Below are 25,168 nucleotides of genomic sequence, written 5' to 3' on the forward strand. Positions count from 1 at the left end.
CTATAATTTCTCAATTACTGTATTCCTACGAGCATGTCTGCAGAGTGAGATGCTACACCGCTGTTGTGCTGGTGTGTAGGAATGTGGCAGTTTAACGTTCACAAAGCAGTTCCAAAGAAGAGTGTAAATTTGATTCAATATAAAAATAGGCCAACATTTCAAATAATATTGACCCCCGTCCGCTGTGGTTGTTTTTAAAAGGGGCTAAACATGATCGGAATCGACAGGTCAGTAAACTGACTTTACATTTGTACCAACTTCAAACTGCCACAACGATCACTTTAATGTGAGGTTGCAGGAAAAAAAGCTGAAAAGATTTTCCTCAACACCAATATTTGTTTAAATCAATCAGATTTATAATGTCGATTAGAATTCTTTGAAACAATCCATCCCAGGTTCACAAGTGTGCTCTGCTAAAGTCATCTTTTATTTAAAATTAAGACAATATTTAATGTACAGTGTATTCAACAAAGAGCACTGTACATCCATACGAAGAGCCGATACAGTAAAGCCTCACTGCGCGATGCGAGTTATTGGTTCATGGGACAAGCTGACGTCACCGGGTGTTTCCTGCACTTTGCCTACAAAGCACACAGTTAAAGAAAGCCTCAAACAGGAATCACAGGAAGAAAACTGGGAATAGGCACTTCTGTTTTTGTTTTGTTTTTTATCTTTTCATTCAATACTTTCCTCAGCCAAGCAAATCTCTGAACAGCAACCAAGCTCTCTCTCTCTCTCTCACACACACACACACACACACACACACACACACCTCTGTTTAAGCGCATCGTATATTTAACTTGTTGAACCATCACTATGATGTCACAGTCACCAACAACGAAGCCTCGGGACACGGGACAGATGAGGGACATCTGACACACAAGACAGACAGGGGGACAAGTTTTTTATTTTCTGACTTTCATTCCTTCCTTAACGATTGGGACAGCAGCTCCAAGTTATTATATTTATCTGATGCCAGGAATTGAATGTGGGCGTGGCCACTGATTGATTAACTGAAGCTCTGCCTCAGTTAGTTACAGCTGATGGTTTCCTGCTCATCTAAACATTAAAGTCCTGTGGCTTTGCACACAGTTGGTACACCCTGCCCTGCTAATCATATTTCCTTATGAGCACTCAAACTGAAACCAAGTCCGCCACTCCTCTACAGAAAGGCAATAAATTGCAACCTTTAATCGTTTGTCACATCACAAGGTTAATTGGAGGGCGAGTGGGAGGGGCTGCACCAGGAGTTAAAACGCTGGATAATAAATACAAACTAACTGATGTGGGACCTGTGACGGGGGGAGGGGGCAAACAGAGGGGTCGTTCCTGGGGGGGGGGGGCAACAACAATGCAGCGTTATTCACAGCAGGATTTGATCGATTCAGGCGCAGACAAGGCAAGCAGGCGCAAGCTCTGATAAGGAGAAGATGAAAGCAGCTTCTACCTAACGGGCTTTTTTATTTTATGCCTTAGCTTTTTCATTTTTTTCGTGTTTTGTGTATTTTTTGTTATTTGTCCTGCTCGCACCTTCTTCCTGTCTTGGACGCTACACAATCAAACAGGGCCGTGGCTGGCAGAGTGAAGACGAAATAAAAACTGACAATTAGTGCTAATTACCAACAGGCTCGCCACCGTCGTCCACATTCTGTGTTCAGTCCCAGTCTTCTTTTACTTTACAAAATCTCAGTCTCAGTTGGTCAAGAGACACTGATGTGAACCGCTGTGTCGTATCCTTCCGCCTCTTCTCTTCCAATTCTCTCCCTTGAATTTCTGTCTGCTCGGACAGCAGGATGGATGGAAAGGGCGGGTGAGTAGATGCTGGGCTCCCCCTGCGATCGGCCCCCCCTCCAGGTTGGTTGAAGGAGACAGGATGATCGAAGGGCTGTGGTAGGTGGTGGATGGTGGAGGACTGGTGGAGGGGGTGGAGGTCTAGTTCCCGCCGCAGCAGGCTCGGGTCGAATGGGCGTCTGGGTCCTGGAGGTTGACTCCCCGGTGTCGTGCTGCATGTGTCGGGTTCTGGGTGTCTGTTTTTGGCATCTTTTTTGCTGCATCAAGGAGAAAAAGTTATTTTTTATTTTTATTTTTTTCCCTTTCAGTCACAGATGGTTTAGATTCTACTTTGTCAACCTATAAAGTATTTTTTTAATTACTATTATGGGAGAAAATGACAGTTCAAACAGTTCTGCAGGTTTTACAAAGTCCATTATCAACATTCTTACATTTTTCAATTAAGATACTAATTATTACAACAACAAAAAAATTCAGGGTCCAGCTTGGAAAAATTTCATTTTACTTGAATTACTAGGAATTATTGACAGAGACCGATGTAGCAAAGTGAGAATGTAGTATTTATGATAATAATGAACTCATATCTAATATCTTCTTGTTAAATCATTTGAAAAGTCTTTTTTCCTCAGTAGACTTTTGTAGAGCAGCAATTTAAAAACCCCAAAACCAAAATGACACATTAGAAAGTGTGAATCCGGGTCTGCCTTAAAAGTGTAAACATTTTTTCTGAACCAAATAGAAGGAGCTAATAAAAAATATTCATTGACATTATTTATTTATTTACATAATGATGTTGATCAGAAACGTCAATCTGGTGTGGAGCTCTTGAGTCTAGCTGAAAGGAAATACAAACGCTGGCGACGACTCACCGATGGCCAGGAAGAGCTCGTTCACATTCATGGCCGTCTTTGCAGAGGTTTCCATGAAGAGCAGGCCGGTGTCTTCAGCATACGTCTGGGCTTCCTGCACCAAAACACACACAGACACACACAAGTATGACGTCAGCAGCTACCAGTAAACAGCGGCCACTCAAACCTCTGAGCTGTTGAACGCAGCCTCATATTCTGTTCTCTGACACTTGAACACAACAGAATCAGGCGGCTGACTCAAAGACTTTCCCACCAGGATTTGGAAGAGAAGGTTAAGATCTACCTGATGTCCTTGATGTGGTCATGAGCCAGATTTCCACATTTAGCCATGAGTCGCACAGTTTGGACGTTCTTAACACAATCGCAACACAAACCATAAACTGCAGTAACACAATCTATGGCAGCCAGAAACACAACTTTAGCAACCACAGTGCCAATAATACCAATGAACCAGTCCTTCAACTAGTCCCTCAAGGATCAGTGTTGGGCCTTCAACTACTTCCTCTATATACAAACATCAATAATACTAATGTTATCTTCCCGAGGCTTCTTCAAAATTGGTAAAAAAATGTCTTTAGTTGAGATGGGACTGTACAATTTTACCACAAACTGCAATGAGCACACAAGATGAATTAAAGAGAATAATTGTGAATTTCAATCATCAGGATAAACATTAATATCATCAAACGTCTAACCAACAAGCTTTTGTCACACTTTCTGTTTCAAGGCCAGACTTGTTCAGTTTGGCTTTTCAACCATAACACCTGTTACACTTTGTTTCTGCTCAATGATAATAATAAAGTGAACAGGAAATCAGAGAGAAGCGACTCGCACAGTGTTTCCAAAACCACATCAAGCTGTTTAAAGCTGATTTCCAGAATTATCACATGAATATCATGGCAGGACATTTTTATTTCTGATTGGTATTCTGACATTCCTGATCCGGTCCATGCTCCCACCGCAGACTGACAGTCGACTATTATAAACATTTCAGTTAGAATCAAGGGATATTTCGTTACCTCGTACTCGACTAGTCTCTTCTCAGCCAGGTCGGCCTTGTTTCCAGCCAGAGCGATGACGATGTTGGGGCTGGCCTGCCTCTGCAGCTCCTTCACCCAGGCCTTGGCTCGCTCAAAGGTCTCCTACACAAACACAACCAAGTTCAGAGAAACCAACAACACGAATCTGCCTCAGTTAATTCTAGAATCATGAATTTTAAATTAAATCCCTTTAATTCTGTCAGGATTCCTTTATTCTACAGAGTAACAGGACAGTAGGTCCTTTCAGTCTCTTACCGGTTTGGTGATGTCAAAGACGACGATGGCGGCCTGAGCTCCTCTGTAGTACATGGGGGCCAGGCTGTGGTATCGCTCCTGTCCTGCGGTGTCCCAGATCTCAAACTTCACGGTGGTGTCGTCCAAACACACAGACTGGGCCAGGAAGGCAGCTGGACTCAAAGACCAGACAACAGATTAATAGGTGTGTTTAAAACGGCAGTATTTACATCTTCTGCTGCTTTACTCTGAATAAATATTCAGCCAATACATTTGTCTGACCGACTCTTTGGGAAAAATCAGTCAGCTGAAGAAAATATCTGTGCCTGTTGAATTAGCTCCACCATCACCAGCTTCAAAATTAAATAATCAAAATACAACAAATGATACTTCCATGATTGATCAAGCCGTCACTTCTATTATCAATTAAATGATCAGTTTATGATTCTGTTGATGATTAATGGACGAAGTCTGAACAAGTGAAAAGCCAAAGATGTTCAGAACCATGCTGAAGTATTTCTGCCTTAAATCTGCACCAAATGTTGACACTTTGAAATCCAAGTTAAAAACATTTTCTTCTCCTGCGCTTATGCATGAAAGCTGCAATGTATTTTCTCTTAATTTATCCAGATTGCTGCATATTCTTTCAATTATTTTATATTGTAGTATGATTTGATGCTTGTCCTTTGAATGTTTCAGCATTCTTTTTCTGTTTCTCTGTGGGTTCTTTTTTATGTAAAGCACAATGAATTTCCTTGGTGTATGAAATGTGCTCTATAAATAAACTTGACTTGCCTCAAATAATGACTCAACTTTATGAAGATGAATCAACTTAAATCAACTTTTCGAAGTAGTTTTTGATGAATCGGCTGATTGTTGCAGCTCTACGTGTAAAGATTGCTGCATTTGATAAAATCATAGAATTATATCAAGTTGTTCCTTCTGCATCACGAGCAGTTGTTAGTTTTGGTTCTGTTCATTTTGGATTTTGGATCCCTTCCATCACACATTTTACCCCCCGATCCACCCACATCCCTCCTCACCTCCGATGGTCGTCTCCTGGAACTCGTCAAACTGTCCCTTGACGAAGCGCAGCACCAGGCTGGACTTGCCCACGGCCATGTCGCCCAGCAGCACCAGCTTGAACTGGCAGATTTTGGTCTGCGGTAGCGTGCCGTTGGAGCGGCCTCCACTTGTTCTGGAGCTCATACCGGCCCACGTAGGAGACGGCAGGGGGGCTGGACCTCCTCCGGGGGGATGTCAGTCACTTGCCTCCAAAACAGAAAGCCGTGAAGTCTCGCTGAAGATCTCTTGACTTCTGGTCTCTCCGTGTTTTTATCTGCGTAAAGAAGCAAAAAGATTTTTATTTTGGTGCAAGATTACATCACTTCTGGAGGCAACAAAAGCCTCATCCCCCCAACTGGGGCCTTATCAGGATCCACAAATCTCAACTGTAGCTGCTCTGCTACAGCCCCTCCATCAAAAAACACCTCAGGTTTTCACATGATGGTTCACTGATTTCACTTATTCCCAATAAATCCCACAAATCTCAGTCTCAAACACAACAGGCAGCAGTCTGTGTGCTGCTCAACAACAACTGACTGTTTGAGTCTCAAAAAGTATTGTTTCAGGTGAAATGGCACATTTTAGTTTTGTTGTTTTTTCGCCCACTGTTTATGAAATACTGCAGCTTGGGACGGTTGGAAACTATAACGTGGATTTTGCATAAATATCATTTAGCATATGTACATTTCCATCAACCATTAAAATTCAGGAGGGTTTATGAGTCTTTTCCCAACATGTCAAAAAGAATGGATGTACTGAAATAACAGACCAACTGTTGTCACAAATAAATAAACCCAGGCTGTGTGCTGTTACACAATAGCGACAGCTGCACACACGTTAGCCACGTTAGACCCTCAGCTCGGGTCCGGCCCGGTCCGGTCCCCGGTGTGCCCTGATCCGGCGTTACGTGCTAACGGGACACACCGATCCGGATCCCGAAGCTTCGTATTTTCGACGCCAAAGTCCGCGACGAGAACCGGGGTCGGGGGAAGGGGGGTGAGGGGCCCGAACCGGGAGGGAAACGTCCGGATATTTACCGTGAACGTCGTCGTTTCGTCGTTTCGGCAGCTTCGACTGTTGACAACCTGCAGACATCAGCTGGTGGAGCAAAACCTTAACACACTTCCTGTAAGGCGGCGCATGCGCACTCGGTGCCGCATTGTCAGCCGCGATGACAGCAGCCGCAGTGTGTGTGTGTGTGTGTGTGTGTGTGTGTGTGTGTGTGTCACAAAAAAATGGCCCGAAAATGTAAAAAAGAATTGAGCCGAATTTTTAATCCGGTCCGGCTGCTTTCAGTTTTGTGTTCAACGTGTTCAGATTGGACGCCGATTCTTTTGGCATGTTGGGCCTAAAAACATCCCAGCTGCTGTTTTAGTTGTTTTTGTTTTTATTTTTATTTATTTTTTTATTCAGTGTTCACTCAGATAAATAAACAACCCACACGACTTGTAAACAACCAAATTACACTAATAATTACTTAAAACAGCGTTAATGATGATAAAAAAAATAAGTATTATTGTTTAGTTATTGAAAACACTGCTGTTTGGACATCCAAGCCGGAAGGGGGCGCGAGAGCACAGGAAGCGACGCGGGGAATCCGGAAGTGTTGAGCACGTGACGGAAGTTTGAACTGTTTTGACTCGTGGGCCGTGAAGGTAACACCGGAGTTCTTTTGGGTTTAATTCTCCGCTCCGTGCTGCGTTTGAGGTCCGGACAGGTCACCGACATCATGCCGACGACCGGCCGGAAGAAAGGGCACCGGGGGCGGGACAGCGCGGTGAGAGGAGCCGGCAGTGGACAAAATAAAGATTGATTGGTTCTGTTTTGTTTTCACACTAAAACAGCTGATTATATATCTGTTCACTTTACGGACTGAATGACTTAATCAGAGAAGAATGGACGTTAGAAAACATTCACATGATCGTGCACATTTGTTCATTTACGGAAGCCGAAGAAGGTCAAACTCGTCAATATTTGCCAGTTTTGTGGCAGATATTACTTACATGCTAGAAGTTAAAAACATGTTTTTTTTTTATTAATTAATATAAACATTTTAAGTGTTTAATATGCTGTAATGTTTTTGTCACAAATAAAGTTTGAGCTTTTGTTTTATTTGCTGCTTTAATGTTTGTCTGTGGCTGATATCTAACTGTCAGGTTCAGGGAACCAACGACAGCAGCGTGGTGAGTAAGCTGTCTGCTGCAGCGCAGGGCTACTTCCACGATGCTTTCCTCCAACACTTCGTGTGCAAAGTGAGCAGGAGAGCCCCGCTCATCAACAGGTCAGTCTGCAGCTCTCCACCTCACAGCATCAGCTTGTTCAGCTGTCGGCTGACTGTGTGAATTCACTTCCTGTCTCAGGGGATACTATGTCCGGTGGAGAGCTGTGGATCACTGCGTGAGGAGGTTTCTCCAGATCACTGAGAGCTGCTGCAGGAGACAGGTGAGCTCACCTGGTCCGGACCTGTCGGAGAGCTTTCCCTCAGTCTCTCCCTCGTTTTTCTAGATCCTGTCGTTGGGTGCCGGATTCGACTCTCTGTACTTTCGCCTTCGGGCCGATGAAGCTCTCCACGGGGTCGTGGTGTTGGAGGTGGACTTCCCTGACGTCAGCCGGCGTAAAGCTGCCCTCATCGGTTCTAACGTCACACTGAGGGGGATGTTAGGCCCACATCTATCTCCTCATACAGGTTTGTTAAGTATTTCTGGGAACAACACGGAAATCCAGTCGACACTGCATCTGTTATATAAGCGGTGTGTCTGCAGGACCGGTGTATGTGTCCAGCAGTCAGTACCGTCTGTTGGGGGTGGACATCCGAGAGGAGGCCCAGGTGGAGGCGGCTCTGGGTGCAGCTGGGCTGGACTGGGCTGCCCCAACTCTCATCCTCTCTGAAGTGGTTCTTACCTACATGGAAACACAATGGTGAGCACTGTGCGTCTCTATCACAAAAATCTGGACTGTTGTTGCACTGATCCCACCGTGAAGCTCTGTGATGTGTGTCCTCCAGGTCAGATGTCGTCATCAGCTGGGCAGCGAAGCTCCTCCCACAGTCTCTGTTCGTGATGTACGAGCAGATCCGACCGGACGATCCATTTGGACGGGTCATGCAGGATCATTTCCTCAAACTGAACTCAGCTCTGCATGCCCTTCGACAGTACCCAGACAGCGCCGCGCACACACGCAGGTTCCTGGACAAGGTCAGTGTGCACGATAGTTATTGTATCATGTGGGACTTTTTGGGTTCCAAAAAGAGCTTCAGTCTAAACCGGCTCTATATTAAAAATGAATTGGTGTTATATAAATGATCTTTGGTGTGCTGTAGAAGTTTAAAGGACAGTTTAAACTAGATGTGATCTGTGTGTGTCTTCAGGGTTGGGAACACTGTGAGTGTCTGGACATGAACGACTTCTACCTGGGCTTGATCCCTGAGGAGGAGAGGAGCCGAGTGGAGATCCTGGAGCCTTTTGATGAGTATGAGGTGAGATGCTGGAAAACCATGAGGATGTTGCTGCCCACTAATATCCAGTGAACTCAAGGGAAGGCAAGGGAAAGATTTTATTTAAAGAAGCATCAGAGCAGAGGCATACGTGAAGCTTATTGAGTCAAAATGTAAATACTCCTGATCAAATATGTCTCCAATACAAATACAAGTAAAATCTTTACTTCAGTTAAAGTATGACAGTATTTACCAAAGTCCATTTTACCTCAAAATGAATGAATTAGTATTTCCAATGGAAGTCACAATATCTGCCATTATAACAACCATAAGGTTATTTCTGCATATTGGCAGCCCAACATTATCATAATATATATTAATATAAAAGAATAAAAGAAAACTCATTCACAGGCCCAAAGCGCTCCTGTAAGTCATCCGTAGACATGTTTAGGAGTTAAGAGTTCAGAGCTCAGTGTGTCTGCTCGTCCTCAGGAATGGCACCAGAAATGTTCCCACTACTTCATCCTCACTGCGTCTCGAGGCTCTTTCACAGTCCAGGCTCTGCTCACACGTCCTGCAGGTATCTTTTATAATCTCAGTCAGCGTCTTTAAATCTACATGTTCTCCAGTTTGTCCTCACTAAGACTTTGTCGTTGTGTGTCTCTTGTCTTGTTTCCTCTTAGTGTCTCCACTGCCCGCCGTTGGCCCGTCCTGGAGTCCCGTGTCCCTCCGTGTGAAGACCCTTCCGGTCCGTGTGGAGGGGCTGGGGCTGGCCTCCACCCCTGTGAGCCCAGGACGGGTTCTGCTGACGGGAGGCTCCAGCAGAGGAGGCAGGGGGGCCGAACCCAGAGTCCTGCTCAGAGACCATCAGGCCTGGAGGTCTGTCAGTGTGGAGTCTTCAGGGAGTCTGGGTGAGAGGCCTGGTCTGGATCCTCGTCCTGTCATTATCCATCCTTATCATCGACCTCCAGTGTGAACGGCTGGCCTTCCTGTTTCGCTCCTCCAGGTGTCCGACTCTATCACACCGTCACGTCTTGTCCCGGAGGAGGTTTCGTGGTGTACGGAGGACGCTCATCACCTCTCAACCCGATCAGAGACCTCTTCAGAGTCACCCTGGACCCCTGTGGTCCAGCTCCTGATGAGCCAGAAGACCAAGAGTTGATGACAATGCGTGCAGAACGGATGGTCTGTACGGGTGATCCACCGCCGCCAAGATGGAGGCATACCGCCACAGTCGTCAGTCATAACGGTGAGATTAGCAGCTGATTTCTGTCTCTGTTTCATCACCATCATCACTTCCTCACTTTTTCCATAATAAGATCTTCTGTTTCTCCCCTGAAGGCCAAAACCTTCTGTTAGTGTTTGGTGGAAAGAGTGAATCAGCGGCTGCTCTGGGCGACGCCCATTTCCTGTGTCTTGATCAGCAGCGGTGGATGAAGGTTTGCTCCGACCCCGATCGAGTGCTCTCTTCATTAATGGATTTTAGTGTCACGCACAGTGAGAAAAATGAACTCAAACGTTTACTGAGCTGATAAATCAGGGAGGAAGAGGGACATCTTCCCATTGACTTCAACAAAGTCTGACTTCTTTTTACAGTCAGCGGACTCTAATTTGTTCTGATTTGGTTCGACGAGGGTGAAGAATTTGTGTGTGTGTTTTTTTCAGGTCCCAATAGAGGGTGCAGCACCGACGGCCCTCCACTCCCACTCAGCCTGCTCATTTCAGGGGGGGGTGGTGGTGTTCGGAGGCCTGGACAGAAGGGGGGTGCCTCGGGGGGACACAGCGGTGTTAAGGCCCACTGACGGAGGCTTCTCCTGGGACAGACTGGAGGTGCAGCCTCCTCCTGTTCCCAGGTCCGTCCTGTCTCAGCCCCTCCGGACTCGTTCCTGAAGTTGTGCTGGATGTGAAGACCTGATGTCACGTGACGTTGTGTTTCAGATACTCTCACTCTGCTCACATGATCGGTGAGAAGCTGGTGGTGGTGGGCGGGGTTTGGCTGCATTCGGACGGCGTGCCCGGTGTCGTCGTTATCGACCTCAGCATACGGACCAGCGTGGAGTTCAGTCTGGACCTGGTCAGTTGACTCTGGACCCAGACTTTGTTTCACATGAATGATTTCATAACAAACCTCTGCTCTTCCACATGTAGACCTCAGTTCCTTGGCCTCTGATGCTCCACTCCTTCTGCTCCGACCTGACGGACTCAGAAGAACCAGAGGTGGTCCTGATAGGAGGGGGAGGGAACTGCTTCTCCTTTGGAACCCATTTCAACCCTCAGCCAGTCACTGTGGACCTGAGACCAGCACTGGGCTCCAAAGTCCTCAAATCAGGGACTTGAACTCAGGAGGTTATTGAACCTTCAGGATTATCATGGATAGACTGACAGACACCCTCAAGTCCCATCAGGTCTAAAGGTCGACCTCCACATGGTTATTCATTGGTTTATTCTAAATCAGGTCTAGGTTTCATATTAATCCAGTTAAAGTCTCAAAGGTGTCAGTCCACAGCCTGAATTGAGACACTGGGCCTTAAAACCAGCCACCAGGACTTCTGGGACTTTGTGATGTCACAACGGAGCAGTCACCGCGACAAACCCCATTAAACTACACTGAGACGGTTTTTGGGGGTTAAAAGTACGGATATATCTTCTTCTGGATTTCAACACAGGCAGAAAAATGGCAAAATATTGGGCCTTTAAGTTTTCAGGGATATAGAACATATTAAACACATTAAAGAACTTCAGTCTGCTGCTGAACACGTTTTTATTTGTTACTTGAGACCTCAGAAATTTAGAGTCAAATAAGTTTCCTGACATGGATCAGCGTGGTTCAGGGTATGTTTTGGATGGAGGGTGACTCATTCGATGAACCGCCTGAAGGACTGGACTGCAGGACTGACGGCGCCCCAGTCATCAGGTTTGCGGTACTCGCCCTTCTCCAGGAGGTACTGGCGTCCACGGTAGTTGGGTTGCTCGTAGAAAATCCACCAGCCGCCAGAGACCTTGCAGGAGTTGACCTCCCTCCAGTTGAACCTCTCTGGAAGGGAGGGGCAGTCCTCCACGGCCTCTACGGCCTGGCCTTTGAAATCCACCTTCTCAAAGAGCTGCATCTTGTACGGGGTCCCGCTGGTCTGGGAGGTGAAGGTGGAGATGGAAGTTAGTGTGGGGGGTGGGGGGGGCCTATATGTGCCTCAGTTTGGCATCTAGAATGTGGCATGTTTTAAAACCTCCAGTTTGTAAATTGTCAGTCAGCCATCTTGGTTTTTTGAAACCAGTACATTTGGAGGAGAAGGTGGATATGGCCTGCTCTGTCCTCCATCCTGATTGGATGGAACAGTCTGTCAGTCACACAGTAGCCCCCCACCCCCTAGCCCCTCCCCTCCTTCCTCTAAATGGAGCATCATTTAAAAATGAACATGTCGTATTTCAGACTGAGACCATAAACTCATCAGGGAGGAGGAGGGACATTTTACCATAGACTTCAATACAATCTGACTTTTTATAACCAGTGGCCTCTCATATTGTCTGACTGGGTTCAGCTGATGAGGGTGAATAACTTGTTGGTGCAGCAGCCTCGTCTACTCAGCCCATCTGGCATCATCTACCGCATCAATTAGATAACTGGCTCTGATCAAACGCCACCCCTCATTGTTTGCATTCTGCTTTTTGCCCTTTTAAATAGTACGAATCTGTACTCGTCCGGCTTGAACTAACTGGATTGATTTTTTTGTATGAAAGTGGTGCCTGCCCAAAGGCTGTGGGTCAGCTGGACCAGAGCCCGATGCTCCATCGACAAAGCCCCGCAGTCACTGGTAGCATCAACGCTAAAGAATGATCTCTGATGTTCCCATCAGCTGCTTTAACTTCGCAGAAGCTTCAGTGACTCACAGTTGAAGGTTTAAAGGTCCCAGCGGTCTAAAGGCAGACCTCCATCTGGGCTCTGATTCTGAATCAGGTCCAGGTTCTATATTAATCCACTTAAAGTCTCAGAGGTCTCAGTCCTCAGAGAAAAGCTCACAGTCTGGATTCAGACACTGAACCTTAAAACCAGCTGTTGGGACTTGTGGAACTTTGTGATGTCACAACAAAATCAATTGCCACGATAAGGCCCCGCCCACCAGGACCCACCTGCTGAAAAGATCTGCAACACTGAGCTCATTGGTCGACTTACAAAGTGGATCATCTTGCAAGAGCTGATGTGGTCGTTGAGTCCCATCCAGCGCTGGTAGTCCGGGTACTCCCCCCGGGTCAGGACATACTGGTATCCGGTGTAGTTGGGCCTCTCGTACACCACCCAGGCGCCGCTCTCCACCCGGATGGAGTTGCAGCGGCTCAGGTAGCTGTGGAAATCTGAGCAGTCGCTGTCGCACTCATAGCAGCGACCCTGGAAGTTCTTGTCCTCATAGAAGACAATCTGGGGAAGAAGACATATCCATGTGAGCGCTCAGATCCTGCAGAAAACCTGATGAGAGGACGACGTCGGCAGCCTGGACTCCAACCCTCCACCCCCCGGTGTTACCTGCCCCCACGTCCCGACTCACCCTGCCCATCCTGGTGTAACTGTGGTGACGTTAAGGGATGATGGTGGTGATGCTGCTGGCCCCCCAGAGGTCTTGATGTGGCTCTGACCCCTCAGCAGCTCCTTTTATACCCCCAACGTCCATAAACAGCCCCAGTGGAGGCAAAAGGGGGAACAATCGCTTTGTCATGAAAATGAGATCCAAAAATTGAGTCAGTGATTCTAGTTCTATTCAGTTTTTCCAGAAAAGCGAGGAAGGATTACGGCATAATGGCCCCGCATGGTGGGGTCCACTGACCCCACCCCCACCTCCGGCTCTGGCACCGCCGTCCACATGCCCGCTCCGCCAGTTTGCCCCCACCTGGTGAGGACCTGCCAACTCATGACTTCTTTCTGTGGACGAATCCAGCTGCAGCAGAAAAAACACATTTATTCATCATCACTGAAGTGTCTGTTTTAAAGTGCATTTTACTGAATGTGGAATATATTTCAATTGTTTTCACATTTTTTTTTCTAATCATGCATCATTCTTTGACACTGTTGGCACCTTATTGGCTACACCTGATAAAATTCAATGCAAAACTATCTGCAGATGTTTGCTATTGAGCGCCGTTAAAGGTGAAGCAGATTTACATTAATGAGCCTTCAGCTGTGTTCATGTAAACGCTACGATGATAACTTCAGCATTAAACGAAATAATGGAGCAGACAGATAAAGGAAAACAGGTGGGATTAAAACAATCAGAACAACAAAAGTAAAAAGACGACTGGCATATAAAGTCTAAAAAATGATGTCACCGATTCCGCTGGATTTATCTCCTCCTCCAAAACATGTTTTCTTGATTTATTATTTTTTTTAAGAAAGAAAGATGTAATCTAAATATAAGAAAAAAAAACTAAATAAAAAAATCAGCCAAAAATAAAAAGAAATGATTGCCAAAACAGGATGGTAAATATTATGAGAGAATATTTTTAAATGAATTAAACAAATTAAGAAATAATTAAGAAAAACCCCTCAATAGTTCAAAGTGACAGACATTTTATTAATATTTATTTTTTACATTAAAATAAAGTGAAATTAAGAATTAGACTCCTGAATATAATAAAGTCCAGCTAATAAGTCTTCAGAACCACCTGAACATTTTAATAAGAAACATGACTTTTGTTTAATTAACGACCTTTATTCATTTTTATTTCTTAAACAATCCAAAAAATACATTTTGCTTTTCACAGTAAAAGCTCCAAGGATGTGCGTGGGCAGACAGAAGTGCAGCATGTGAATTAAGTCCACCTTGAAAGCAGAAAAATCAAGTTCCAGCATTTAGATTTTTAGCTTTTTAATTTTAATCGTCCCCAGCTCTGATCCAGCAGAAGGCCAAACTGGTCCTGGACTGGAGGTTATTTATTATATCTATGTTTAGAATTTCAGTACAAAGCTAAAGCATATTTTATACAAGTGAATTTATATAAAAATAAAGACTTTTGTGGCCGATTGACCACAAGTTGGTTAAATTCTGCCTGAGATGGCACAAAGAAGTCCATAATGAATCAACCTGGTGTTCTCCTGCAGCCTTGACAGTCAGTGACGCCAGAACAAATGTTTCCTTTGGACCAATGAGAAAAACACCAACGCAGCAAACACACAACCAGTTTTACAGATTACAGGCCAGATTGACTGGAAGTGCACTAACATGTCTTAATACCCTCGAGTGCTGAATCAGACTCACCCTCAGCCACCCTTACTGTTAATATTCCTTCTCTTTTCCACAGTAAAAAAGACTTTGTTTTCTTTGTTTATCTTCCAGTAACTGTTACCAACACATCTTTAATACCCAAAGTTATCAAAGTTAATTAGCATCTACATTCTCTGTTTTATTAATATTTTGAAAGAAAATAGTTTTAAATGAGCTGAAGAGTTAAAGGCACAGTCAAAGCCACTTCAGATGGTTTTTCCCCGTGATGGAAAAGCTTCATTTCTATTTGTTCATATGTGAATGACTAAAACTAAAAATACTGTCTGTGCATCATCGTCTACATTCTCCATCTGTAACTGCACATACTGAATTCCCTTAATGCAATGTCTTTTATTATTATTATTATTATTATTATTATTATTATTATTATTGTTGCTGTTGTTAAATTGTTTTAAACGTGCAGAGTTTCAGAAGCTTCTTCGTCTCTCTGAGTCACTAAACTCTGCTGCAGAGAAGTCAAACAGAACTGAAGAGCTGCAGGACGTTCTGAGTAGTTTCACACTGAATCTTATCAGAGGCTTTGAGTTATCACGTTAAAACAGAAGATATTTGAGGGTTTGACCTTCTGTGATCCAATCTGGTTTTATATTAAACCCAGATTTAACCCTTTAATGTCCCTTTAAGTCTTACACCTGTTTGTTTATTTAAACTCTAGAGCTCCACCTTAAACGTGTGCTGCTTGGATTGTGGTTTTGCAACATGCCATCTGCTTCCGGCTCCACTCGGACACGTCAACAACAACAGTAGCTGCCTTTTCTTCAGCAGTTTGTGTAAAAGCTGAAACACACCGTGCAGTAACAGGATCAGACCGACGGGGTCAACAAGCCATCGGTGACGCTCCCACTGTCCGTCCGTTCCTCACATAGTTGGTGTCGTTCACTCGGGCCATTTCTGGCGCCGGCCCGTTGGAGTCCTGTAAAGTGGCTACGGTGGCTGGGATGAGGCTGTCAAGTTCCCGCCTGTTCCCCGTTTCCAGAAGCCACTTGTGGAACTTGACCTCCACCAGCTCCTGGAACTGACGCTTCTGCTCCCTAAAGGATGGAGACGAGAAATCAGAAACTACATGACAGGAACCAGGTTTGGTGGGAAAATATTGTGATCTAAGAATCAATCAGATCCGGTGCTGTCGGGGTCATTTAGAGTTTAAGCCCCCAGGGCAGGTTTTCTGACACTAATGCCCACTGAACTCCATCATATCTCTCAGCTGGGCCCATTGATTTTCTGAACGGCTGCTCCGTTTTGAGTTTCCACTGATGAGAGCAGCAGCTGGAAAATGGAGCCAAACTGTTTTTTACAAACACATCGATCAGGCTCAAGGGCACAAAACCCCTTAGGTTAAGATTTTCCTTTGAGTTAAGGGTGACTTTAGACCCAGAATGCACCGTGTGTGAGGCGGCTGTTACACATGCTTAAAGCAAAAACAATATGATCTGAAGCTTTTCAGATTCTACCCCCCCAAGCTGGGGGAATAAACCCTTAAGTAGAAACTGTCAGGTGTTTTGTGTGTTTGAGGATTCCCCTCATTGTTACTCACTTGTTGAGTCGAGCGTCCGTCACAGTTTTCTGCCAGCTCTGGATTCTCTTCTGCTTTTCTTCGACTGCTGCCTGATACGGAGGGGGGAGACCACCAGGCACTTCGCATGTGTCCCCCTCCATCTGGAACGGCACAACCAGCGCGTGAAACTCTGCCAGGGGCAGCAGGCGGTAGCAGGAGGGGTCCGGGTTGGATGAGGTGTTGATAAGGCCTTCGGTCCCCAGGAGCAGGGGGCGATCCCAGGCGTTGGGCACCACAGCCAGCCCCACGCTGGCCATGTGATCCTCCAGGGAGGGGTAGAAAGTGTGGAAGGGTCCCAGTGTAATGTCTGTGTTTCCAGGGAGCAGCAGGGGGCGGGTGGGTGTCAGGGCGTGGATGGTGCAGTGCGATGAGGCTCCGACGGCGATCCTGCCGGCAACACACACCACCCGCACGTTGTGGCAGCCGTGGATGTGGACGCTGGTCTGGACGGGACCCAAGATGACTGTGCTGTCCCGGCATTTGTCCAGACTGACTGACCTGGAAGGTGCCACAAAAACGTCACAGGTGACCTGAGGAGGCTGCTGACACGAACGGAGGTTGACATTACCTGAGCGGCGAGAGGAGGTAAATGAAGGCGTCGGAGCATCTGTGGATTTTGATGTTGGCCCCTGTCAGCCGGTCCGAGGTTTTAGCCAGAGTCTGTCTGAAGACCTGAGACATCAGAACCATCTTACTCCCGGCCGGAGCCATGTGGGTGTTCCTGGCTATTTTGGCTCTCTTCATGGCCCCCTCCACTACGAGGCACAAACAGAGACCGTCACAAAAGCAGGGGACAAAGGACACAAACGACCTGGAACACAACGGTACCTTGTTGGGCCCAGGCCAGTTTCTTGCCTGAGTGCAGGCAGGCTGTGATCCCAAAGGGGTTGAGCGTGAGGTTCTGCTGCAGGCAGCACAGCAGCTTGTTCAGGGGGAAGGAGCGGCTGAGGGACGAGTATCCAGCCTGCGTCTGGAGCAGACTTTTGGTCAGCAGCCTGTGGACCGGCTGGACTGCTTTGCCGCGGCAAATTGAGCCCTCCAAGAGCAGACCCAAACTCCGGACAGCCTCCAGGGAGATCTGCACAAACAGAACTTCAAACTCTCTGACCGCTGTATTCTGAAATCTTTAGGCAGCGAAACAAACTTGTTTACAATCACACACAGAGCAACCACAGTCAGAAATATCTGTTAAAGCAGCTGGATGTTTGCTGCTGGGACGCAGAGCAGACCTGGCAGTCTCTCAGGAGCTGTCCAGACTGGGACAGCTGACCGGGCTCCACCAGCAGCTCCAGGATCTCAGCCAGGTGGCTGTGCACAAAGGACAGGTGGGCCTGGTCGTCCCAGTTCTGTTCAACCAAACACAAACAATAAAGAACTGTGATTCAGCTTTAAGCCTGAAAACTCAGAAGGGCGAATTACTGCCAGACACGAACAACACAATCAGTCCTCCACAATAACAAGGACCTTGTTCTGAGAGCTGGTCTTGGCCTCACGGTCTGATGGAGAGGGGGAGCGGGTTCGATGAAGACTGGGCCACTCCTCCCCGATCAGGGAGGTTCGCAGCGACACTCGGTTCAGCTGCTGGATGTAGAGAAAGAGGAGGAACTGCAGCGTGTCCACAGACAACTGGAGCAGAGAGAAGACAAAGAAAAAAGGCTCAAATATCCTCCTCCCATCTGAGAGAGAGAGAGCAGTCATCACATAAACCAGCACCTGGGGCAACGAGCAGCACACCCTCAGATGGATTACCTTCGTTGGTAAACTGAGAATGTTGAATGTCCTCACCTTGTTCCTTTGTTGGTCTAGCTCACTCTTGGAGGAACACTGGGAGAGACACTCCGCCCACTCCAGCCTCTCCTCCGGGCTGTGGCCAATCAGGATGTCGAAGGTCTCAAAGTAGAGCCACGCGAGGTCTTCTGGGAGCTGCAGCTTTCCGCAGGCAATATGCCTCCACATGGGCCAGCCCAGAACGGGAAAGCAGCCGTCCCTCGTCCGCACATAGGCCGCCATCTTTCGCAGATAGTGCAGGCTGATTTTGGAGGAGGGGGCCACCTGAGACGACATCAATACCAATTATTGACATCCACTGGACAAATTCTTGGCACAATTTTAGTGCAGAGAAGTGTATTCACCTGCAGCGCTCCCAGTAAGAAGGGCTCCATACGAGGCCAAATGCTCACACTGTTGGCCTCCATGTCTGCAGAGAGACGAGCAGAGAAGATGTCTGTGAGCTGCTGTTTGTCAGTCAACTGTCGGCCATCTTAACTGCTGTTGAACCAGAAGACACCAAATTTGGCGGCAAAGGTGGAACTGACCTGTTCTGGACACTATCCTGATTGGGTGGGACAGTCTGTCAGTCACACAGTAACCCCACCCCTAACCACGCCCCTCCTTCCTGCTCTGTTTCCCTCTAAATGGAGCTTCATTTAAAATATGAGCATCATGTTGTGTTGAAGACTGAGACCATAAACTCATCAGGGAGGAGGAGGGACATTTTCCCATAGACTTCAGTACAGTCTGACTTCTTTATTGCCTGATGATCAGTAGTTGAGCCTCATTTAAATCACTATAATATTATATGGTATGGTGCAATAAAGGAGGAAGGACAGTGTGTTGTATTAAATAAATGAACGTTAACTCACTGATGTGTTGTTTATTTAAACAAACATGGCCGCCGACCTGCCGCTGCCATGACAACAGCGGCGGGTCATACACACCTGCATTGGCATCTCATTAATAAGTTTGGCAGCAAACCGAGTTCAGGCCAACAAACACACACACACACACAGAGACACACAATGAAAACACAATAAAAACGGACTCACTTCCTGTTGTGACGTAGGTAAACAGCTGTTTGTTTCCTACATCAGTCCAACCGTCCTGTTAGCAGTTAGCAGCTGTTAGCAGCCGGAGCTAACCGGGCCGGTCCTCCCTTCGTCCTGGTCCTGGTCCTGGTCAGGGCTGGATCTGGATCCCCGGGTCCAGTCCGACATACGTGGTGTGAGCTCGGGTCCCGTCCTGGATGCGGATCGTTGCGGACTGATCCGGACCGGGACTCATGCAATCTTCCTATTTGGCGCCTCTGAGCTCAGAACCGGACTGACATCTGTTGAGCGCGACCGTCGGGGGCGCGCCCTATGCTATGTTCAAAAATATCGGGAAGAACGACCATCCACATGGAAATGGTTTGGTTTTACCACTTTTATTTGTAATTTGTGTTTTTTTTTTTATTGTTTTTGTCATTTTAATGATTTTTCACCAACAGGAAGCTTGACTTTATGGTTATTATTGAATTATCCCTCTTTATATTGTGAAGAACAAACAACAAAAGCAAAATAAAGACAACCATCCAAGAGGTAGAGAGTTCAGACTGGAATTAGCGTTAATAGCTAAGAATGAATGTGAAAATGAATTCTGCTCCAGTTTGTCTCTTTGTACATAGAAATTAGCATTTCAGTATAAAAACTAAACATGATAACATGTTTTTTTAAAATAAAAAGTGACTAAAATAGAAGTATAAAAAAACAACTGAACCTGACAACTAAGATTGAAAATGTTAAAATAGTAACATATATGCCAAATGTTAAATATATAAAACATAAACTAATTTAAATGTAAACAATTCAAACGGATGTGTACAAATAAACAACCACAAAGACACATAAAACGGTCACAGAGAGAGACAGAACAACTGGAAACAACACTCGCTGCTTTCAGCTGTCTTGTGAATAATTAATAAGTAATAAATCTATTGATAAGTTGCGAACACAGCTGATTTTCTTTTCTCCCACGCTCTCCGAACGCCGCACGGACATCTCCCTCACAGACAAAAAGGCGGACTGTTTCTTTAAGAGTGGGCGGGGCCTCGCTGACAGCAGCAGGAAGAAGCAGTGCCTGAGCTCCAGCCTCCACAAGCCGGCTGTCGGTGTGTCTTCTCCGGCTGGAAAATTAAACGCTGCCCGGTTCGACTCCATGGCGGCCAAAGGGATGAATCTGTGCGGTGTGTGCTGGTTGCTGGTGTTCGTCATCACGGCCGTGCTGGCGGGGTGAGTGTGCCCGCCACCGGCGGCTCGGCCGGCTGGTCCACATGTTTCTCTGTGATTGGTCCAAACCGACCCGACACGAAGAGCCCCGATACCGGAGCCGGTTTTTCAGAAAAACTTAAACTTATCGATGTTTGTTTTTTTATTTTCCAAATCCAGGCTCCGGTTTGTGAACACACTCGTTAGCTTAGCTCGCCAGCCTTCAGAGTACTTAGCAGCTTAGCTTTTCCGCCGAACCTCTCGTTAGAATCGACACATTTTAGGTTTTTCTTCGGTGTTGAGCTTCTCCCGCAGCGATCAGCCTTCTGTTCAATGACACACAGCTCATAGACAGGCCTGATGGTGACTTCGGCGCTATATTTTTACAGTTTATGGGCAGATTTTAGCATAAAAACAACAGAAAAGTGATGCTCTTAGCTAGCTGAGAGCTGCGTTTTAGCTTTAGCTTCCATGTAAATGTCTGTCTCTCTCTCGCACAGCCGGGATTTCTATAAAATCTTGGGGGTCAGTAAGAGTGCATCAATCAGGGACATCAAGAAGGCCTACAGGAAGCTGGCCCTGCAGCTGCACCCGGACAGGAACCAGGACGACCCCAAAGCCCAGGACAAGTTTGCAGACCTGGGAGCAGCTTATGAGGTGAGCTGGCAGCTGCTCTTCGGCCTCTTGAGTTGTGGATCTGTGAGGAAACGATGCCACAGCCTTTTTATTTATTTATTTACGTTTGAAAATTAAAAAGTGGTTTTTGTATCGTTGTCTTTTTGGTTGTTGTCGGAAACACTAACGACACTCTGATTGGCTGGTTAGACCGTGTGGCTGCTTCTGATTGGCTGTTCGTTTTAAAATGAAATGTCACAGCTCCAAATTTGCATTTATTAGCATTACTCACAAATTCTTTAAAATGTACTGGGGGGGGGGTTGTAGGAACAGTTTAAATATTTATTATCATAAAACGGCTTTATACCAAGTTAAATCAGTTTGTTTTTAATTTATTCTGTTTATTTAGTTGATATGTAGAATTTTTTAATTAAATACCATCTTTACCTTAGGTTCCTTATGGGATTAGTAAATGACTTCTACTTACTGTTGACAGCTGCTTTATAAACATAAATGACTAAATGTCCCCGCAGGAGAACCTGTGTTGTGTTTATTGTGAAATTCAGACAAGATTTGAATCACTTATCATGTCAGGGAATGTCGTACTGTGAAGCAGCTGGTGGCACACAAACAACAAACAGTTGTGATGTTCTGCAGTCAGTCTAAAGTCCAACAGAAATGAGGCAGATTCAGGCCTTCAACATCTACAAAGTTCCAGAAACTGGATCTGAACGTAAAGCGTTGGTGTTTTGCTCTGCAGTTTATTTGAAAAGTGTTCTTTGAAATGGGCTGGCAGGTTGTTGGTTTTTTTTGTTTTTTGACCGACTGGTTCATGTGCAGGTGCTCTCAGATGAGGAGAAGAGGAAACAATATGATGCCTACGGAGAGGATGGCCTTAAAGAAGGTCACCACAGCTCACACAACGACATCTTCTCCAGGTTGGCTTCATTAACTCAGCTAAATGTCTGCCAAAAAATTCTCACCACTAGCCACGTGTAAAAAAAATCAATTTCTTCGAATTCTTTGTCAAAATCCAAAACTGAACTTAAACTGGATGGAGGTAAAGTTGGAGATTGTCCAGTTCACTGGCTGATTTAACCTTTTTGCCACAGAAGGTTAAATGTGTAGTTACTTTAATCAAACTGACCTGCGCGTCCAATAAAAGTTCTGATGTTGCTCCGTCTGCCACAGCTTCTTTGGTGACTTTGGATTCATGTTTGGAGGCAACCGGCAGCAACAGGACAGAAATATCCCCAGAGGGAATGACATCATACTAGACCTGGAGGTCACGCTGGAAGAGGTGTACTCTGGGAACTTTGTGGAGGCGAGTAGAAAACAGTTATTTTGAATGGAATTCATTTGAGCCATCAAACTGCATTGTGTTGCTGCGCTGCAGCCTTTTAAGTTCGACTTTCTCATCACACAGGTCGTGCGTAACAAGCCTGTAGCCAAAGAAGCTCCAGGTAAGAGGAAGTGTAACTGCAGACAGGAAATGAGGACAACGCAGCTCGGACCGGGACGCTTCCAGATGACTCAGGAGACGGTGTGCGACGAGTGTCCCAACGTAAAGTGAGCAGCTCAGAAACTTTAGACTTGCGGTGTTGCTTACAAAGTGGCAGCAGAGTTGCATTAAGAATGTTTTCTGACGTCTCCTCCACCACAGGCTGGTGAATGAGGAGAGAACCTTGGAGGTGGAGATCGAACAGGGAGTGAGAGATGAGATGGAGTATCCTTTCATCGGAGAAGGTGAGCTTGCCTTCACATCGATGTCAGGATTTTGTCTTAGCTGTCTTTGTCTTCCTGGTTGTAATGTTTCATGTGACCGCAGGGGAACCTCACATCGATGGCGAGCCTGGAGATCTGCGTTTCCGCATCAAAGTGCTGAAGTAAGTTTTACAACAACAACGTGGCTTCTGCTGCTGATTGTCAGAACAGTGATGTGATACGGGGACGGGGCTTTTTCTCCGTAGACATCCTGTCTTCGAGCGCAGAGGAGACGACCTGTACACCAACGTCACCATCTCCCTGGTGGAGGCTCTGGTCGGCTTCGAGATGGACATCGTGCATTTGGACGGACACAAGGTTGTCCTCACATTTTTAAAATGAAATAAAACTGTATTTAAAGTTTGATTCAATAAAACCAAAGAAGGATTTGGTGGTTGAACGCTCCAGTTGAGTTAAATTGCTGCATCTGTCTTGGCTGGTCAGGTCCACATCGTGAGAGACAAGATCACTAAACCTGGAGCTCGCATGTGGAAGAAAGGGGAAGGTCTGCCAAACTTTGACAACATCAACATCCGAGGTTCCCTCATCATCACCTTCGACGTGGAGTTTCCTCAGACGCAGCTCGATGACCAGCAGAAAGATGGTGAGGACGTGATTAATAATCGGGCACAAATAAAGTCATCACAGTTCTGACAGTTGAACATTTTTTGGGATGTTTTTGTTGTTAACAGTTGTCGTTGTGTTGTTGTAGGTATCCGGAATCTTCTGAAGCAGGGCTCTGTACAGAAGGTTTACAATGGACTACAAGGATATTAACACACACACAGTCTGGACTGAGTTATCTGCCACACACGCACACACAAACGACACAAAACAGACACACACACAGCTTCAAACATGAGGAGTGTGCTCCAGAATTCTGGGCAGGGTGTATTTATTAATTCAGACTGTTCTCAGGACGGCTCCAACCCAATTTAGTTTTTACTTTTTAATATTTCCATCTTGTCAGCAGACACACAATGTTTTATTTTGAAAGTGTCTGAAAGTAAAAGATCCCAGTCTTTGTTGTACTTCCTTTTTGTCCCCACTTTAGACATATTTTTTTTTTTTTTTTTTTTTTTTTAAGTAAATTCTCTAATTTTTGGACAAACTGGACTTTTGAGAGGAAAAAAGAGTCAATTGAGTTCAACCTGAACGAGACCAGAGGTTTCCTCCTTTTCTTCTTTTGGTTTTACTGAGTTTTATGAAGGTGTCGAGTGTTGAACAGTCTTTTGCTTCAGTCAGATTCCTGTTGAAAAAGACTCTGTAAATAAGGAAGAACAAAGCTTGTGTGTTTGTGTTTTTGTTTTCCTTGTTCCTGATCAGAGAGCTGTTCTTGCAGCACAACCCTCCCAAAAAGGTTCACTATGTCCAGAGTTGACCTCTGAAATCCACCAGTGAAGATTTCTTGTGGAGGATGGGCAGTTCAAACACCTCACAGACTTTATATCATCGGTTTTGGTTTCTAATGCGGTTTTAGGATTTTCCCTCCTTCTGTTTCTCCTGTTGACTCCAAAGCTGCCTCCTGATTTTTCTGAGAGCGTCACGGCCATAAATGTGAATAACTTGGCCATTTTTAGGGGATGTTGTACTTTTGACTGACAAAATAAATAATGATTTCTACAAAGTGTGGTGAGGTGTCGTACCACAGGGTCACCAGCAGATGGCAGCAGCACCTGAGTTAGCATTTAGCACGGATCAGTACAGTACAGATCATCTTACAAACTGATTCATTGATCATTGAATTCAGGACACATTTACCTACAACAGATATCGCTGATGATTAAATACTTTGTGCTGCAAAACAAACTATAAACACTGAAGGACTCTGGAGGCCACTGACCGGCATCTTCCCTTCCAGATTAAAGGATCCATCATGTCAACAACAATCAGCAGGTGTGTGTAGTCCGGGCCGACACACACACACACACACACACACACACACACACACACACACACACACACACACACACACACACACACACACACACACACACACACACACACACACACACACACACACCGGCTATCAGGGATGTCCAGAGGAAAACACTCGTGTGTGTGCGTGTGTGTGTGTGGCCGGTCTGTTTATAATGGACTCCCACAGTGAAAGCAGGCTGTGGTTAAAGGAGTTCCCTCCTGAGCCACCAAACATCCCAGAGTCATTTTCAAAGCTGAAGTCTGTCCTGTCTGTCCAGGGACGGATAATGAGACAGCAGGCCCACGGGCACAGACATGTAGACAGCCCCCCCTCCGACACAAAAAAAGACACATCTCTCTGTGGTCCTTTTTCATCTAATTTTGTCTCTTATTGCCCTGATTTTAAATCTATTGGTGGTTGTTTTGCATCTTTTGTGTTACTTTGTGCCTCAGTGGTTGTTTTGGATTTCGTCATTTTGTGTGTTTGTAGTTGGTTTGTGTCTCTGTGCAATCAATTTTTGTCTCCATTTTGTTTGTCTTTGTTGCCACTTTGTGTTTCCTGGCAGGCAGTTTGTGTCTCCTTTGATTGGC

At 45.7% G+C, this 25,168-nt stretch overlaps 4 protein-coding genes across 6 annotated transcripts; 2 read left to right on the top strand and 2 right to left on the bottom strand.

Annotated features, from left to right (window-relative positions):
* Window positions 1-1,320: 1,320 nt before the first annotated feature.
* On the bottom strand, window positions 1,321-6,119 carry rab5b (RAB5B, member RAS oncogene family). The gene is made up of 6 exons (XM_029529951.1): window positions 6,037-6,119; window positions 4,978-5,273; window positions 3,956-4,107; window positions 3,680-3,802; window positions 2,661-2,754; window positions 1,321-2,048 (listed from the first exon to the last, which is right to left on the bottom strand). Exons 2-6 carry the CDS (start codon window positions 5,141-5,143, stop codon window positions 1,933-1,935), a joined length of 651 nt encoding a protein of 216 aa, XP_029385811.1. The 5' UTR covers window positions 5,144-5,273; window positions 6,037-6,119; the 3' UTR covers window positions 1,321-1,932.
* Window positions 6,120-6,638: 519 nt separating this feature from the next.
* Window positions 6,639-11,528, top strand: lcmt2 (leucine carboxyl methyltransferase 2). The gene is made up of 14 exons (XM_029529981.1): window positions 6,639-6,776; window positions 7,156-7,280; window positions 7,360-7,441; window positions 7,505-7,685; window positions 7,762-7,918; window positions 8,004-8,193; window positions 8,367-8,474; window positions 8,925-9,012; window positions 9,116-9,343; window positions 9,439-9,681; window positions 9,774-9,871; window positions 10,098-10,285; window positions 10,371-10,506; window positions 10,581-11,528. The coding sequence occupies exons 1-14, from the start codon at window positions 6,729-6,731 to the stop codon at window positions 10,767-10,769; spliced, it is 2,061 nt and encodes a 686-aa protein (XP_029385841.1). The 5' UTR covers window positions 6,639-6,728; the 3' UTR covers window positions 10,770-11,528.
* Window positions 11,250-19,376, bottom strand: LOC115061580 (gamma-crystallin S-like). 3 transcript variants are annotated; one of them, XM_029529983.1, is made up of 10 exons: window positions 19,082-19,376; window positions 18,389-18,453; window positions 18,042-18,308; window positions 17,721-17,882; window positions 17,486-17,602; window positions 17,085-17,334; window positions 16,825-17,011; window positions 16,236-16,754; window positions 15,490-15,732; window positions 13,292-13,357 (listed from the first exon to the last, which is right to left on the bottom strand). In XM_029529983.1, exons 2-9 carry the CDS (start codon window positions 18,449-18,451, stop codon window positions 15,519-15,521), a joined length of 1,779 nt encoding a protein of 592 aa, XP_029385843.1. In that variant the 5' UTR covers window positions 18,452-18,453; window positions 19,082-19,376; the 3' UTR covers window positions 13,292-13,357; window positions 15,490-15,518. The 3 variants fall into 3 exon arrangements, with proteins under 3 accessions (XP_029385844.1, XP_029385843.1, XP_029385842.1); XM_029529982.1 differs by lacking the exon at window positions 13,292-13,357 and having other exon boundaries at window positions 13,992-15,732; XM_029529984.1 differs by lacking the exons at window positions 13,292-13,357; window positions 15,490-15,732; window positions 16,236-16,754; ... (5 more) ...; window positions 18,389-18,453; window positions 19,082-19,376 and adding exons at window positions 11,250-11,560; window positions 12,601-12,843; window positions 12,959-12,979.
* On the top strand, window positions 19,287-24,410 carry dnajb11 (DnaJ heat shock protein family (Hsp40) member B11). The gene is made up of 11 exons (XM_029529985.1): window positions 19,287-19,441; window positions 20,083-20,302; window positions 20,779-20,935; window positions 21,734-21,831; window positions 22,085-22,217; window positions 22,320-22,462; window positions 22,557-22,639; window positions 22,722-22,779; window positions 22,864-22,975; window positions 23,102-23,261; window positions 23,370-24,410. The coding sequence occupies exons 1-11, from the start codon at window positions 19,399-19,401 to the stop codon at window positions 23,432-23,434; spliced, it is 1,272 nt and encodes a 423-aa protein (XP_029385845.1). The 5' UTR covers window positions 19,287-19,398; the 3' UTR covers window positions 23,435-24,410.
* Window positions 24,411-25,168: the final 758 nt, after the last annotated feature.

The sequence above is a fragment of the Echeneis naucrates genome, chromosome 21, assembly GCF_900963305.1.
Source record: "Echeneis naucrates chromosome 21, fEcheNa1.1, whole genome shotgun sequence".
NCBI classification, from domain to species: domain Eukaryota; kingdom Metazoa; phylum Chordata; class Actinopteri; order Carangiformes; family Echeneidae; genus Echeneis; species Echeneis naucrates.

What these genes read in the sequence shown, in the direction of transcription:
- rab5b (XM_029529951.1), bottom strand. Translation starts at nt 5,143, where the DNA reads ATGAGCTCCAGAACAAGTGGAGGCCGCTCCAACGGCACGCTACCGCAG. An exon ending in TCTTTGACATCACCAAACCG is followed by an intron (nt 3,803 to 3,955) that starts GTAAGAGACTGA and finishes GTGTTTGTGTAG; the next exon opens with GAGACCTTTGAGCGAGCCAA. An exon ending in AGAGACTAGTCGAGTACGAG is followed by an intron (nt 2,755 to 3,679) that starts GTAACGAAATAT and finishes GTTTTGGTGCAG; the next exon opens with GAAGCCCAGACGTATGCTGA.
- lcmt2 (XM_029529981.1), top strand. Translation starts at nt 6,729, where the DNA reads ATGCCGACGACCGGCCGGAAGAAAGGGCACCGGGGGCGGGACAGCGCG. An exon ending in AGCCTTTTGATGAGTATGAG is followed by an intron (nt 8,475 to 8,924) that starts GTGAGATGCTGG and finishes GCTCGTCCTCAG; the next exon opens with GAATGGCACCAGAAATGTTC. An exon ending in TGGAGTTCAGTCTGGACCTG is followed by an intron (nt 10,507 to 10,580) that starts GTCAGTTGACTC and finishes TTCCACATGTAG; the next exon opens with ACCTCAGTTCCTTGGCCTCT.
- LOC115061580 (XM_029529983.1), bottom strand. Translation starts at nt 18,451, where the DNA reads ATGGAGGCCAACAGTGTGAGCATTTGGCCTCGTATGGAGCCCTTCTTA. An exon ending in TCTTACTGGGAGCGCTGCAG is followed by an intron (nt 18,309 to 18,388) that starts GTGAATACACTT and finishes ATGTCGTCTCAG; the next exon opens with GTGGCCCCCTCCTCCAAAAT. An exon ending in TACCTCCTCTCGCCGCTCAG is followed by an intron (nt 16,755 to 16,824) that starts GTAATGTCAACC and finishes GGCACCTTCCAG; the next exon opens with GTCAGTCAGTCTGGACAAAT.
- dnajb11 (XM_029529985.1), top strand. Translation starts at nt 19,399, where the DNA reads ATGTTCAAAAATATCGGGAAGAACGACCATCCACATGGAAATG. An exon ending in TTCCGCATCAAAGTGCTGAA is followed by an intron (nt 22,780 to 22,863) that starts GTAAGTTTTACA and finishes TTTTCTCCGTAG; the next exon opens with ACATCCTGTCTTCGAGCGCA. An exon ending in CGATGACCAGCAGAAAGATG is followed by an intron (nt 23,262 to 23,369) that starts GTGAGGACGTGA and finishes GTGTTGTTGTAG; the next exon opens with GTATCCGGAATCTTCTGAAG.